Genomic DNA, 13,219 nt, shown 5'->3' with positions numbered 1-13,219 from the left:
ATGTTGAGCTATCTAATCAAGTGTGTAGTGCAATTCCACAGTTATGTTGAGCTTTTTAACCAAGAGTGCATTGCATATAACCCAGTTCCACAGCCCTGAGGCGGCTCATTGGAGCCAAGGCATCACAGCTGTAGGAAGACCAATCTTAATACAAAACAAGACTCTGAGCACAAAGAGACTACAGAACAGACCAAGTGTTTAGCCAGCTAAGCTCTCTTACATTCAGCATGCAGCCTGCCTGTCTCACAGTAAGCACAGGGACTTAATAGGGACCAATACAAGCAGGCTTTACTGACATTTTTAACCTATGACTACTGGATATCTGCCAAATCCTTTTTTCATACTATCTTGGGCCATTTTGAAGAAAGAAGATGTTCAGTTTTTCTGACATTCTCTAATATTCTGATACTCAACTCACTGCCTGACTAACAGCATGAGCTCTGAGACATGGACCTAAAGGAAATGTCACCGTGTTTACTGAGCTATAAAGTCTGACTGATATATCATCAAAGTGGGTCAGGAACATGAGCAAGAGGCATGCAGGGACACCTTAGGTCAGAGGTCAGATTGAGAGCTAGGTTGTTTATCATATTGATCAGGGATGGACCACACAAAAGGCATGTGTTTAGCCCGACTAATAGAAAGAGTAGGGGATCAATATTTATTTATTCAACCTGTATTTAGCCAGGTAAATCATTGAGAACAAATGATCTACTGCAATAATACAGGGATTGTCACTTAGCCTAATTTAGGTCAAACCTGTCTGTGTCTACAGTGTGTATTTAGGATTGTAGAGCTATAGGGGTGTGAGTGGGCAGGATGCCAAGCTCTCCAGGATCTGCAGTGGGAAACTCTACTTATCTATTGGTGTGTGTGGTACATATAAATAAACACGCATATTCCTGCATTACTCGCTCCAGCACAACCTCTCATCACACTTGAAAATCACCCCCATCCACACACACACACATACACACTCACACACACCCTGAGCTTATTAAAAACAGCAACACAGAGTTCAGGACAGGTCTGCTTTCTATAGAGCAGGACCACAGGAAACAGACAAGGCAGAAACAGACCTGGACTCTACTCTATGCAACATATCTATAGGCTAAATCTGATTGAGCTCAAAGAGAACGCAGCCATAAGCCTCTGCAGACACCTTGTGAAATAACAGTCAAAGTTTGACCATTCAAAATAAAGAGATGCCTGCTGCAAACTGACTCCAGCTCCACACAGAGGGCAGAATAAACAGAGCCTTGGGTTACAGCTACAGTAGGAGATGTGGTTTTATGGTACGCAAGCAAAAAGGGCCAAGGCAGGAAAAGCAGATGTTTCTGTGTCTATGTCATCAGTCTACTTTGGTCTCCTCAATATAATTTATGACAGCATCTCACTGCTACTATGGGATGTGCCCTGACCTGCTGAATATATTCCCTAGGTGAGTATACACAGAAATCAGGCCTCAATATGTTCCCTAGTAGTGAGAGAACAGAATGGTCCCTGGTTGGTTTAGCTCACAATGTGTTGCAGATGGCGAAGTTACTGTCGGAAATACTAAAGCACTGTCGGAAATGCCTTGGCTTTCTGGGTAAGTGGTGTTGACATTGGCGTCGGTTCAAATCCAGGGTCCGCCTTGGACAGAGATGGACCGTGTTATACACAAGTAAACCTACTGGGCAACTCACTACAGGGTATCAGAGACAGAGAGCCAAAAAGGACCCAGACACATAGAGTAGAGTACAGTACACACTGCAGTTCATACCACACCCACAGACCACAGCAGTATAAGCTACAGTAGAGTACAGTCCAGTACAGTAGAGTACAGTAGAGTCCAGTCCAGTCCAGAAAGTCTAGTCCAGACTACTGTCCATACCACAACAGTATAAGCTTCAGTACAGTCCAGTCCAGTACAGCACAGTACAGTATAGTAGAGTACAGTACAGTGCACTCTGCAGTCCATACCACACCCGCATACCACAGACCAGCTGCATGAATACTGAGTGAGATCCCACCCCGGCCACATAAAAGCAGACCACTCCCTCCATGGGGTCAGCTAGTCCCCACACTGCCCAGAGATCTATCGGCTGGAGGGCTGGAGGTCTGGTGAGAACACTGGCCCCTGTGATAAATCACAATTTCACTGGTATTAAAAGTGGAAATTACTCAAAGCTAATATGAGATCAGAGAGACTCTTTATCTTGATTAAATCTTAATATAGTAAAGATCTCCATGGGGGGAAAAATGTGGTTGAGAGCGCAGCAAATTGGGCTGAAGGGAGACTCAGAGGCAAGCACGAGTTCCTAGAGCGCAACTTGGAAAGGGTTCACTCAGAATTATGGCTTAAAATCATATTGGAAAAGCATCTCTCAGAGTTAAATCCTGATGAAATAAGAAGTAAAACGTATACAGCTGCACACTGGACACATAGCCAGTCAATAGCACAGGTTTACACAGGGACTGTTGTCTTTCCAAGTTCTGGCCACAGGTGTGTTTTAGAGATGCGTATAAAAAATCAAGTCAAAGGAACAAATATGTCCGTCATAATTCTTCATTGAGATCCCAGATCCTGGACTCAGAACCTAGTCAACCCAGTCACCCCAAGCTGACCTCTGTTTCACTCCTTATGGACAGATAACAGTGTTATACTCTGCTGCCCTCTGCTGGTTATGTATAATTGATTAAATGTCTTTAATAAAAAATACTGTATCTTGCATTTGGATGCAGTTGATCTTGAGAACTCTTTTGGGGCTGTGTTTTCACGTGTTTGAAGGTTTGTGTGGAATGATGTCAACCTTTCATCTCAATGAATTAAGCTTTTCTTTCCTCTGATTCCACCCATCCTGTCACTGTTCTGTTCCGTTCTGTTCTGAGTGGTTCGGCAGGAGTCCACAGGCCTGTCCACAGGCCTGGCCAGGCCACTGGTAAATGAGTTAAGTGTCCTACCTGGCACCTCCCTGCCACACAGATGGAAGTCTCGTTCTGGCCGCACGGCGTCCCATCGATGACCCTATCCGACTGACGCACGTAGAAGCGGAAACCGGTCGCACGACAGTTGAGCTCACAACGCTGGTCCCCTGAAACTGTGACAGAGGAGACACAGAAACGAATGATTTGATATGATTTATGAGTACAAAACATTATCTCTCTCTAGTAGGGTGCCTGGCAGGGCTGTAAATGTACATTGTTTAATGTAGGTGGACAAGCTGGGTAGACTGCTGCATTAGAATTGTGATGTAGTGCAGTAATTGGTGAAGAGATGCAGAGTTGTTTTCTTCCATTGAGCCATGCTGCCATCTAGCAACTGATGCGAGGAGTGGACTAGATACTGGCACGTTCTCACAAATATCCTGTGATTACAAGTGATGAGTAAATCAATGTTTGCAGTGTGCCTTCTACAGTAATGCTGTGTGGTGAAAGGTAATGCCAAGCAACAACGAGGGATTCAAGGAAAGCTAACCAAATTCTTAATAAATCCAAGGGATCAAGGGAAGTTAACAGGTTATTTTCTCCTCTCTGATGATCCATTAGTGCTAATTAGAACCACAGATCTCTGGGTGGTGTCTCTTGTGTGGGAGGGTGGCAGATGCCCTCCAGGCCTGGAAACCACTGGGAGTTGGCAGGCAGTGGGGTGAATGTAACGTCAGGTTTGTAATCCACCTGCACTTGGACTTCACTCAGATGTTTTGTGCATTAGCTCATGAGGTTTACAAGGACAGCTATTGCTAAAAGTGTTGTAATTGCATGTTCATGTGTTTGAGATAGGTATCAAGCAAACTTGACTTGTCCTCATCAACTAAAGTGAAGTTATTTGAGCTTTAATCTAGTCATACATCTGCAGTAAATGCCATTCACTCCAACAGAGAGAAGAAAAACATCAAATGTTAATCAGTATCCTAAAAGTAATTGTCTATCCTTGAGGTGTTTTGACTGTTGCTTGGATACTTAAGACACCTAGATCTCTAAACAGCTATCTGGCAGCTCAGGACATTCATCAAAATGGCCGAGACAGGTGACATACTTTGGCGCTTACATCACCTCACACCTTGGATAATATTGTCCAACACCAAGGCAATATGAAAAACATGGCGAGACACACCCATACCTTCATTGAAAGGCTCCCACTCGTACAGTCGACCCATGAAGGGATAGCTGTTGTAGGAAGAACACTGCACCACTCTGATGTGTCTACTGGCTGGAGGACAGGCCTGGACAGACATATAGACAGATAGAAAGAGAGTGAATATGTGTCCCCCGGCCTACTAAGTCCAGACATGGCCACATTCCCCCCCAAGGTAAATTCCAGTCTAGCAAAGTCAACCATCGCAACATCTCCACTATATTTGTCTTATCAGACCTCATCTTTCTTAATAACCTCCATATTTTACCCTTCATGATTGATTTAGCTGTTTAGCTGTGGGTTACAGTGAGGGATTAATTCATAAATGATCATAAGTGATGGCTGAACCGTTCTTACATTGGTGTTGCAAATCTTGTACTGGTTGTGCTCTCCCACACAGGAGGAGGTGGGCAGGGGGTTGTAGGGCCGTCCAAAGGATTGCTGAGCTGCTGAGGCCTGGCTGGATGAGTGCTGCTGCTCCTGCCTAGGTTGGTGCCCTTGGCTGGGCTGGTAGAGTGAGGAGGACCAGGGTGGGTTAGAATTAGGGTTAGACCTGGGCTGGGGGGCTGGGTTGGGGTTAGAGTTAGGGTTAGCCCTGGGCTGGGAGGCTGGATTAGGGCTAGACCTGTGCTTGTGGGCTGGGTTAGGGTTAGGGTTAGAGTTAGGGTTAGCCCTGGGCTGGGAGGCTGGGTTAAGGTTAGAGTTAGGGTTAGCCCTGGGAGGGGAGGCTGGGTTAGGGTTAGACCTGGGCTGGGAGGCTGGGTTAGGGTTAGAGTTAGAGTTAGCCCTGGGCTGGGAGGCTGGGTTAGGGTTAGAGTTAGAGTTAGCCCTGGGAGGGGAGGCTGGGTTAGGGTTAGACCTGGGCTGGGAGGCTGGGTTAGGGTTAGAGTTAGAGTTAGCCCTGGGAGGGGAGGCTGGGTTAGGGTTAGACCTGGGCTGGGAGGCTGGGTTAGGGTTAGAGTTAGAGTTAGGGTTAGACCTGGGCTGGGAGGCTGGGTTAGGGTTAGAGTTAGAGTTAGGGTTAGCCCTGGGAGGGGAGGCTGGGTTAGGGTTAGACCTGGGCTGGGAGGCTGGGTTAGGGTTAGAGTTAGGGTTAGCCCTGGGAGGGGAGGCTGGGTTAGGGTTAGACCTGGGCTGGGAGGCTGGGTTAGGGTTAGAGTTAGAGTTAGCCCTGGGAGGGGAGGCTGGGTTAGGGTTAGAGTTAGAGTTAGGGTTAGACCTGGGCTGGGAGGCTGGGTTAGGGTTAGAGTTAGAGTTAGGGTTAGCCCTGGGAGGGGAGGCTGGGTTAGGGTTAGACCTGGGCTGGGAGGCTGGGTTAGGGTTAGAGTTAGGGTTAGCCCTGGGAGGGGAGGCTGGGTTAGGGTTAGACCTGGGCTGGGAGGCTGGGTTAGGGTTAGAGTTAGAGTTAGCCCTGGGAGGGGAGGCTGGGTTAGGGTTAGACCTGGCCTGGGAGACTGGGTTAGGGTTAGAGTTAGGGTTAGCCCTGGGAGGGGAGGCTGGGTTAGGGTTAGACCTGGGCTGGGAGGCTGGGTTAGGGTTAGGGTTAGAGTTAGAGTTAGCCCTGGGAGGGGAGGCTGGGTTAGGGTTAGACCTGGCCTGGGAGGCTGGGTTAGGGTTAGAGTTAGGGTTAGCCCTGGGAGGGGAGGCTGGGTTAGGGTTAGGGTTAGAGTTAGGGTTAGCCCTGGGAGGGGAGGCTGGGTTAGGGTTTGACCTGGGCTGGGAGGCTGGGTTAGGGTTAGGGTTAGAGTTAGGGTTAGCCCTGGGAGGGGAGGCTGGGTTAGGGTTTGACCTGGGCTGGGAGGCTGGGTTAGGGTTAGAGTTAGGGTTAGCCCTGGGAGGGGAGGCTGGGGGCTGGTGATGGACTGGGCTGTAGCTGTGGAGATGGGGGTTGTTGTATGGCAGATGGTAGGGGTTTGGACTGTGGCCTCTGTGCCTGGTGGCTGACGGGCTGGGGTCAGAGAGCGGGGAGCGTCTCTGTCTGTGGGAGCGACCAGCCCCGGTCTCTGTCCCAGACGTCTGGCCTGTGTCTGTCTGGAGAGACACAACGTAAGGCATCCTCCCATAGCCATACTTCCCTGGAATGATGGGACTGTCACTGCCCCTCCTGAAAACACACACACACACACACACACACACACACACACACACACACACACACACACACACACACACACACACACACACACACACACACACACACACACGGGTAAAGACAATTGTCTGTGCTAAATAGCCTCCACTTACGGCACTTGTTTACGTTCAAAATGTGTTGACTGGACTATCAAAGACTGTCAAACAAAATGTCAAAGATACACATCACAGGTGCAAATTACTTCTGAGAAGCGGATGGATATTAGTGTCAGCAAACAAGCGCCGAGCGGAGAGCGCTTTTGTCTGGAGGCTTGGATTCCTACGTCAACAACCCCCATTACTCAACTGTCAGCTCTATTTATTTAAAAGCTTTTTAACTCGAGGCCACAAACCCGCCAAGCACAAGCCGAGCCATTGACTCCATAAAAGAATAGCTTTACACTGGAGGGGAGTCCAATGGACCATGGAGTGAGCTGGAGCTCCACAGAGACACTTTTAGACTGGGCTGCTCAGCATGCAGGGCATTAAACACAGGTCAGACTGAAAGACAGAGACAGGCCCCTGTCTGTATGGTGTGATAGATACTGTACCTGCGTCCAGCATGGGCCTCTCTGTCTCTCTGCTGGTCCCTCAGCTCCCCTCGGCTGGCCAAGCTGGTGTTGCTGTTGGACGGTGGGGGTCTCCCAGAGTTGGTGCGGTGCAGCGGGACAGTGGGTCTTAGGGCAGACACTACATGGCCTGGGTTCTGGTTGGGGTGGTGGCCATCCGGCCTGGAGGGGTAGGCAACAGCACCCATGGAGAGGGTGTGGGAGGGTAGGCAGGGTCGGTTCTGTTCCTGAACCCCTCCCCCACAGGAACGGGAGCAGGAGGACCAAGGCCCCCAGGAGCCCCAGGAGCCTGGGGCCCCACCCTGCACTCCTCCAGCCTCCTGCTGCTGGGGCTCTGCCCTTTGAGGAACCTGTAGGAACATCCTGAGTTAAAGCCCTACACCACCCACGGCATGGATAACATGAAACAGACATGAGAGCAGAGCAGAGTAGAGAAGCAAAAGAATAACATCATTATTCATGAAAGACTTGAAGCCAATGAGACAATGACCTCATGTCATCAACAACGGTTTTCTCTCTCCCTCGCTGTGTATGCAATGAGCTTCTGTTCATGTCGGATAAAGCCCAGATTTGTCTGATTAGAGGTTGTCTGTTACTCTCCCATCCCCTACTGACTACCTGCATATCCCTCTGTTGACTCTAGCCCTCTGTGTAACGCTGCCAGAGACGTATTAGCGCGTTAGTGGCTATCACTGCACTCTCTGTCTCAGGACCCTGCGCCAGCCAACACTGCCCTGCGCCAGCCAGCTTTGCCCGAGGAGCCGCAAAGAAGGAAATCCAGCTCTTTAAGAGCCACTTTGTCTACATTCATCCTGTCCTCTGTGAGCTTACACATGCACATGGTAAAGGCTCAGCCGCCCATTGGCGTTGAGAAGACTGTAAGAGAATACCCAAACGGTAGGGATAGTAGGGAGACTTGGCAGATAGCTATCCTTCTGTCAGTCACCGACATGGGGCTATTCAGAGATCACTCAGACCATGGCCTCCTCCTCGCTGCAGCCTTTGTAACTCTACTCCACTGTCATCTCCAGGGTCAGCCATGGGTCAAACAGCTGGACTCCTGGAAACGCAGAGGGCCAACAGAGACAAACTCTCTCCCAGAGAGGAATGCCCCGTCAGACAGTTAGCATGTCCATCAACACTCTCCACAAAGTACAGTTATAAATATTGGTCCATCATTCATTTGCTCTCTCTCTCTCTCTCTCTCTCTCTCTCTCTCTCTCTCTCTCTCTCTCTCTCTCTCTCTCTCTCTCTCTCTCTCTCTCTCTCTCTCTCTCTCTCTCTCTCTCTCTCTCTCTCTCTCTCTCTCTCTCTCTCTCTCTCTCCATTTCTCATAGCACTGAGGTTGAAGGGGATGTATTGCTGACTGCTGGCATGATCCTCTATGTGTTGTATTTAATGGCTTTGTGGTTGAACAATATCATCACGGCAGCAGACACTATAAACTTCCCCTGTACAGTTGAAAGGATATGCATCCTCTGTGAACTGGAGGGTGTTAATTGGCTACGGTTACGATCGGAAGACAAGATCATGCCTTCTTTGGCAGTGATAAATTGATTCTCAGGCTGCAAACACATGAGGGAGGTCTATTGCCCTGGGCTTGGGGATGTCAAACAGACCACACACATGTTAAAACACGGATATCGTTCCCTCCACCCAGCACAACCCCCTCCCTGCTCCCCTTCTCCCCTCTGCTGACCCCCAGTCACTCTACTGACCTTCCTGTGGTCTATAGTGAGTTGGCAATCCAGGGGATATGGCCTGAGCAGCAGCAGAAGCATGGAAACTCTGTGTGTGACAGATAGCATCCTGAGCTATAATACATTTAACAGCATTTTTTACAGAGAAAAAGTATTATAATCTAAAATGGAGACAATTAAAACAAACTTATGAAATTGAGTCATGCATAGTGCATGGTCAGCAGCTGCAGTGTGATACAACAGGTTTAAGATGAGTCTGTTCAGTGTACACCAAAGTGATTGTAAGTGGCAAGTGATATCTCACCTCAGAATCCAGATACAAAGTTCCCTCATATCTCCTAGATTTTGAGGGCTACAGCACCTAAAAAAAATATATGTTGTACTTGCAGACATAATGACATTAATAACACAGCAATAAAGCAGTAATATCATATTTAACACAAAGCTTTCTCCTCAAGACCACATGCAGTGTCAGGTCTGCTCTTTAGTGTCTCAGTTTGTCTGAAGGTCCTGCTTCTACCCACTTGACCATGTGTGTTGACACTTGACCCTAACCCTGGTCCTAATGAGTGGCCACCCACTGAAACAGGACTCCATTTTCAGATGGCTGGACTGCAGTGACGCTTTTATCACTGTGCTTGTAGTAAAAACTCATCTGTGATGCATCTCTCAAAATAAACCACACTTGGTATGATGAATGTGGGGGTTTAAAGATCACTTCAACTTAAACATAGACCTATCTGTTTTGTTGGTGCAATTCCACTCCATGTGAGGTTTGGAAAGTTCCGTTAAATAAAAAATATTCCAATATCTATTTACTTTATTTTCACAATAGCCTAGATTTTAATTGATCCAAAAACATGTAGGCTAAGCCTATTACTTCAAACGTCTTTAAAACGTATTATGAGGCTGGTCTATTACAAATATTATTTCGTTATGGTAAACAACATCACAATTGCAGGCATGTATATATCTGTGCTATCAACAAATAGAAAGCTGGCTGCACCCTGCGCAAAAAGATCGACATTCTGTCAAACCCGACAGGGACGGGACAGGAGGCTCTAGTCCAGGCTGAGGGATTTTGATTTAAAGTGTGAGCGCGCAGTAGTGAGCCAAATTAAATTACACTTTCAAATCTGAAATCCTTTGCGATTTATGAGAAACGTAACATGTAGGCTACCATTTGAATTCTCTTTGAAAGAAATTAGTCGACAAACAAAAACATTATAAGCATATTTATGGATAAATTACTAAAATGTCAATAATGTAATCAATTGCATAATAATGTTTCTAATGTATTATATCATTACGATTAGGCTATTATGATTATTATTAGGCCTATATTATTACACTTTCATAAAACGTAAATGGTCTGTTCCTACCTTGGATGACTGTGCTTGTGTTTGCTACCTTGTTGCTTTCTCCAGTGCAGTATTGCTGCTTCTCAATGGTAAATTGTGGCGCCAGTTATCCTCATAATCCAAACTATCGACAGAGTTCCATCCAGGTGTAAAAAAGTTACTACCACCGAATCAGTTAATCCATTTTAAAACCGCTACAAATATCCAAACGTTCTGTAAACGTGCTGGTCACTGGTCAACATGACATTATTCCGTTCACGTTCTCTCTCTCTCTCTCTCTCTCTCTCTCTCTCTCTCTCTCTTTCTCTCTCACGCACGCTCTCTCTATCTCTGGCGTCCTGAAACACAATTCTACTCAGAGAGAGAATGAAAGTCATGGGAACGACAGAGAAGAAAACAACTTGTTGCGCCCCCTGCTGCCTCTCTCACTCTCTCTACTGTATAAACTGAGTGTACAAAACACCCTCGCCTCAATTCGTTGGGGCATGGACTCTACAAGGTGTTGAAGGCTTTCCACAGGGATGCTGGCCCATGTTGACTCCAATGCTTCCCACAGTTGGGTCAAGTTGGCTGGATGTCCTTTGGGTGGTGGACCATTCTTGATACACACGGGAAACTATTGAGCATGAAAAACCCAGCAGCATTGCAGTTCTTGACACAAAACGGTGCTCCTGGCACCTACTACCATACCCCATTCAAAGGCACTTAAATATTTTGTCTTGCCCATTCACCCTTTGAATGGCACACATACATAATCCATGTCTCAATTGTCTCAAGGCTTAAAAATCCTTATTTAACCTGTCTACCCCCTTTATCTACACTGATTAAAGTGGATTTTAATTTTTAATTTTTATTTCACCTTTATTTAACCAGGTAGGCTAGTTGAGAACAAGTTCTCATTTGCAACTGCGACCTGGCCAAGATAAAGCATAGCAATTCGACACAAAACAACACCGAGTTACATATGGAATAAAGAAAACATACAGTCAATAATACAATAGAAAAAATAAAACAAAAAGTGAGTGCAAATGAGGTAAGATAAGGGAGTTAAGGCAATAAATAGGCCATGGTGGCAAAGTAATTACAAACTAGCAATTAAACACTGGAATGGTAGATGTGCAGAAGATGAATGTGCAAGTAGAGATACTGGGGTGCAAAGGAGCAAGATAAATAAAAAAATACAGTATGGGGATGAGGTAGATAGATGGGCTGTTTACAGATGGGCTATGTACAGGTGCAGTGATCTGTGAGCTGCTCTGACAGCCGGTGCTTAAAGCTAGTGAGGGAGATATGAGTCTCCAGCTTCAGTGATTTTTGCAGTTCGTTCCAGTCATTGGCAGCAGATGTAACAGTGTAGGTTCCGTCCCTCTCTTTGCCCCAACCTGGGCTCCTTGCACACATCAACAACTGACACCCCACAAAGCATCGTTACCCATCGCGCCACAAAAGCCGCGGCCCTTGCAACGCAAGGGGAAACCCTACTTCAAGTCTCAGAGCGAGTGACGTCACTGTTTGAAATGCTATTAGCGCGCACCACCGATAACTAACTAGCCATTTCACATCGGTTACACAGAGAACTGGAAGGAAAGGCGACCAAAGGAGGAATTGGCTTTGGGGTGACCAGTGAGATTGTCACGACTTCCACCGAAGTCGGTCCCTCGCCTTGTTCGGGCGGCATTCGACGTCACCGGTCTTCTAGCCATCCCCGATCCACCTTTCATTTTCCATTTGTTTTGTCTTGTCTTCCCACACACCTGGTTTCAATTCCATCATTACATGTTGTGTATTTAACCCTCTGTTCCCCCCCATGTCCTTGTCCGGAATTGTTTATTGTAGCGCTTGTGCACGTTATGCTGGTGTGCAACGGGTTTTGTTTACCCATTGATTTATTGTTCTGTTTATGGTGGTTTATGTTTATTAAACTGCGCTGTTGTAAATCAGTTTTGCTCTCCTGCGCCTGACTTCTCTGCCGCCAGTACAGAGATACACCTGCTGGAGCGCGTGCTCTGAGTGGGTGCTGCTATGGTGACCAGTGAGCTGAGATAAGGCGGGGCTTTACCTAGCAGAGACTTGTAGATAACCTGTAGCCAGTGGGTTTGGCGACAAGTATGAAGCGAGGGCCAACCAACGAGAGCATATAGGCCGCAGTGGTGGGTAGTGTATGGGGCTTTGGTGACAAAACGGATGGCACTGTGATAGACTGCATGCAATTTGTTATAGATGACATCGCCGAAGTCGAGGATCGGTAGGATCGTCAGTTTTACGAGGGTATGATTGGCAGCATGAGTGAAGGATGCTTTGTTGCAATATAGGAAGCCGATTCTAGATTTAATTTTGGATTGGAGATGCTTAATGTGAGTCTGGAAGGAGAGTTTACAGTCTAACCAGACACCTAGGTATTTGTAGTTGTCCACGTATTCTAAGTCAGAGCCGTCCAGAGTAGTGATGCTGGACGGGCGGGCAGGTGCGGGCAGTGATCGATTGAATAGCATGCATTTAGTTTTACTTGCATTTAAGAGCAGTTGGAGGCCACGGAAGGAGAGTTGTATGGCATTGAAGCTCGTCTGGAGGTTAGTTAACACAGTGTCCAAAAAGGGGCCAGAAGTACAGTGAGGGAAAAAAGTATGATCCCCTGCTGATTTTGTACGTTTGCCCACTGACAAAGAAATGATCAGTCTATCATTTTAATGGTAGGATTATTTGAACAGTGAGAGACAGAATAACAACAACAAAAATCCAGAAAAACACATGTCAAAAATGTTATAAATTGATTTGCATTTTAATGAGGGAAATAAGTATTTGACCCCTCTGCAAAACATGACTTAGTACTTGGTGGCAAAACCCTTGTTGGCAATCACAGAGGTCAGACGTTTCTTGTAGTTGGCCACCAGGTTTGCACACATCTCAGGAGAGATTTTGTCCCACTTCTCTTTGCAGATCTTCTCCAAGTCATTAAGGTTTCGAGGCTGACGTTTGGCAACTCGAACCTTCAGACTGGCTAGGCCACTCCAGGACCTTAATGTGCTTCTTCTTGAGCCACTCCTTTGTTGCCTTGGCCATGTGTTTTGGGTCATTGTCATGCTGGAATACCCATCCACGACCCATTTTCAATGCCCTGACTGAGGGAAGGAGGTTCTCACCCAAGATTTGACGGTACATGGCCCCATCCATCGTCCCTTTGATGCAGTGAAGTTGTCCTGTCCACTTATCAGAAAAACACCCCCAAACATAATGTTTCCATCTCCGTGTTTGACGGTGGGGATGGTGTTCTTGGGGTCATAGGCAGCATTCCTCCTCCAAACATGGCGAGTTGAGTTGATGCCAAAGAGCTCCATTTTA

At 46.9% G+C, this 13,219-nt stretch overlaps 1 protein-coding gene across 1 annotated transcript in view; it reads right to left on the bottom strand.

Moving 5' to 3' along the window:
• Positions 1–10,188, bottom strand: part of LOC106562344 (uncharacterized) — a 47,011-nt gene extending 36,823 nt beyond the window's left edge. Inside the window, exons 1-7 of the mRNA XM_082957843.1 lie at positions 9,902–10,188; positions 8,824–8,880; positions 8,538–8,607; positions 6,802–7,169; positions 4,478–6,224; positions 4,106–4,208; positions 2,947–3,083 (exon numbers count right to left, since the gene is read on the bottom strand). Of these exons, the coding sequence (XP_082813969.1) occupies positions 2,947–3,083; positions 4,106–4,208; positions 4,478–6,224; positions 6,802–7,169; positions 8,538–8,607; positions 8,824–8,852 (2,454 nt within the window). The 5' untranslated portion in view covers positions 8,853–8,880; positions 9,902–10,188. The remainder of the gene's footprint in view (positions 1–2,946; positions 3,084–4,105; positions 4,209–4,477; positions 6,225–6,801; positions 7,170–8,537; positions 8,608–8,823; positions 8,881–9,901) is intronic.
• Between the last annotated feature and the right edge of the window lie 3,031 nt (positions 10,189–13,219).

Source organism: Salmo salar, chromosome 11 (genome assembly GCF_965601325.2).
Source record: "Salmo salar chromosome 11, fSalSal1, whole genome shotgun sequence".
NCBI lineage: Eukaryota > Metazoa > Chordata > Actinopteri > Salmoniformes > Salmonidae > Salmo > Salmo salar.
Note: the sequence above shows the minus strand (reverse complement) of the source record. Positions and strands in the feature narration are given on the sequence as shown.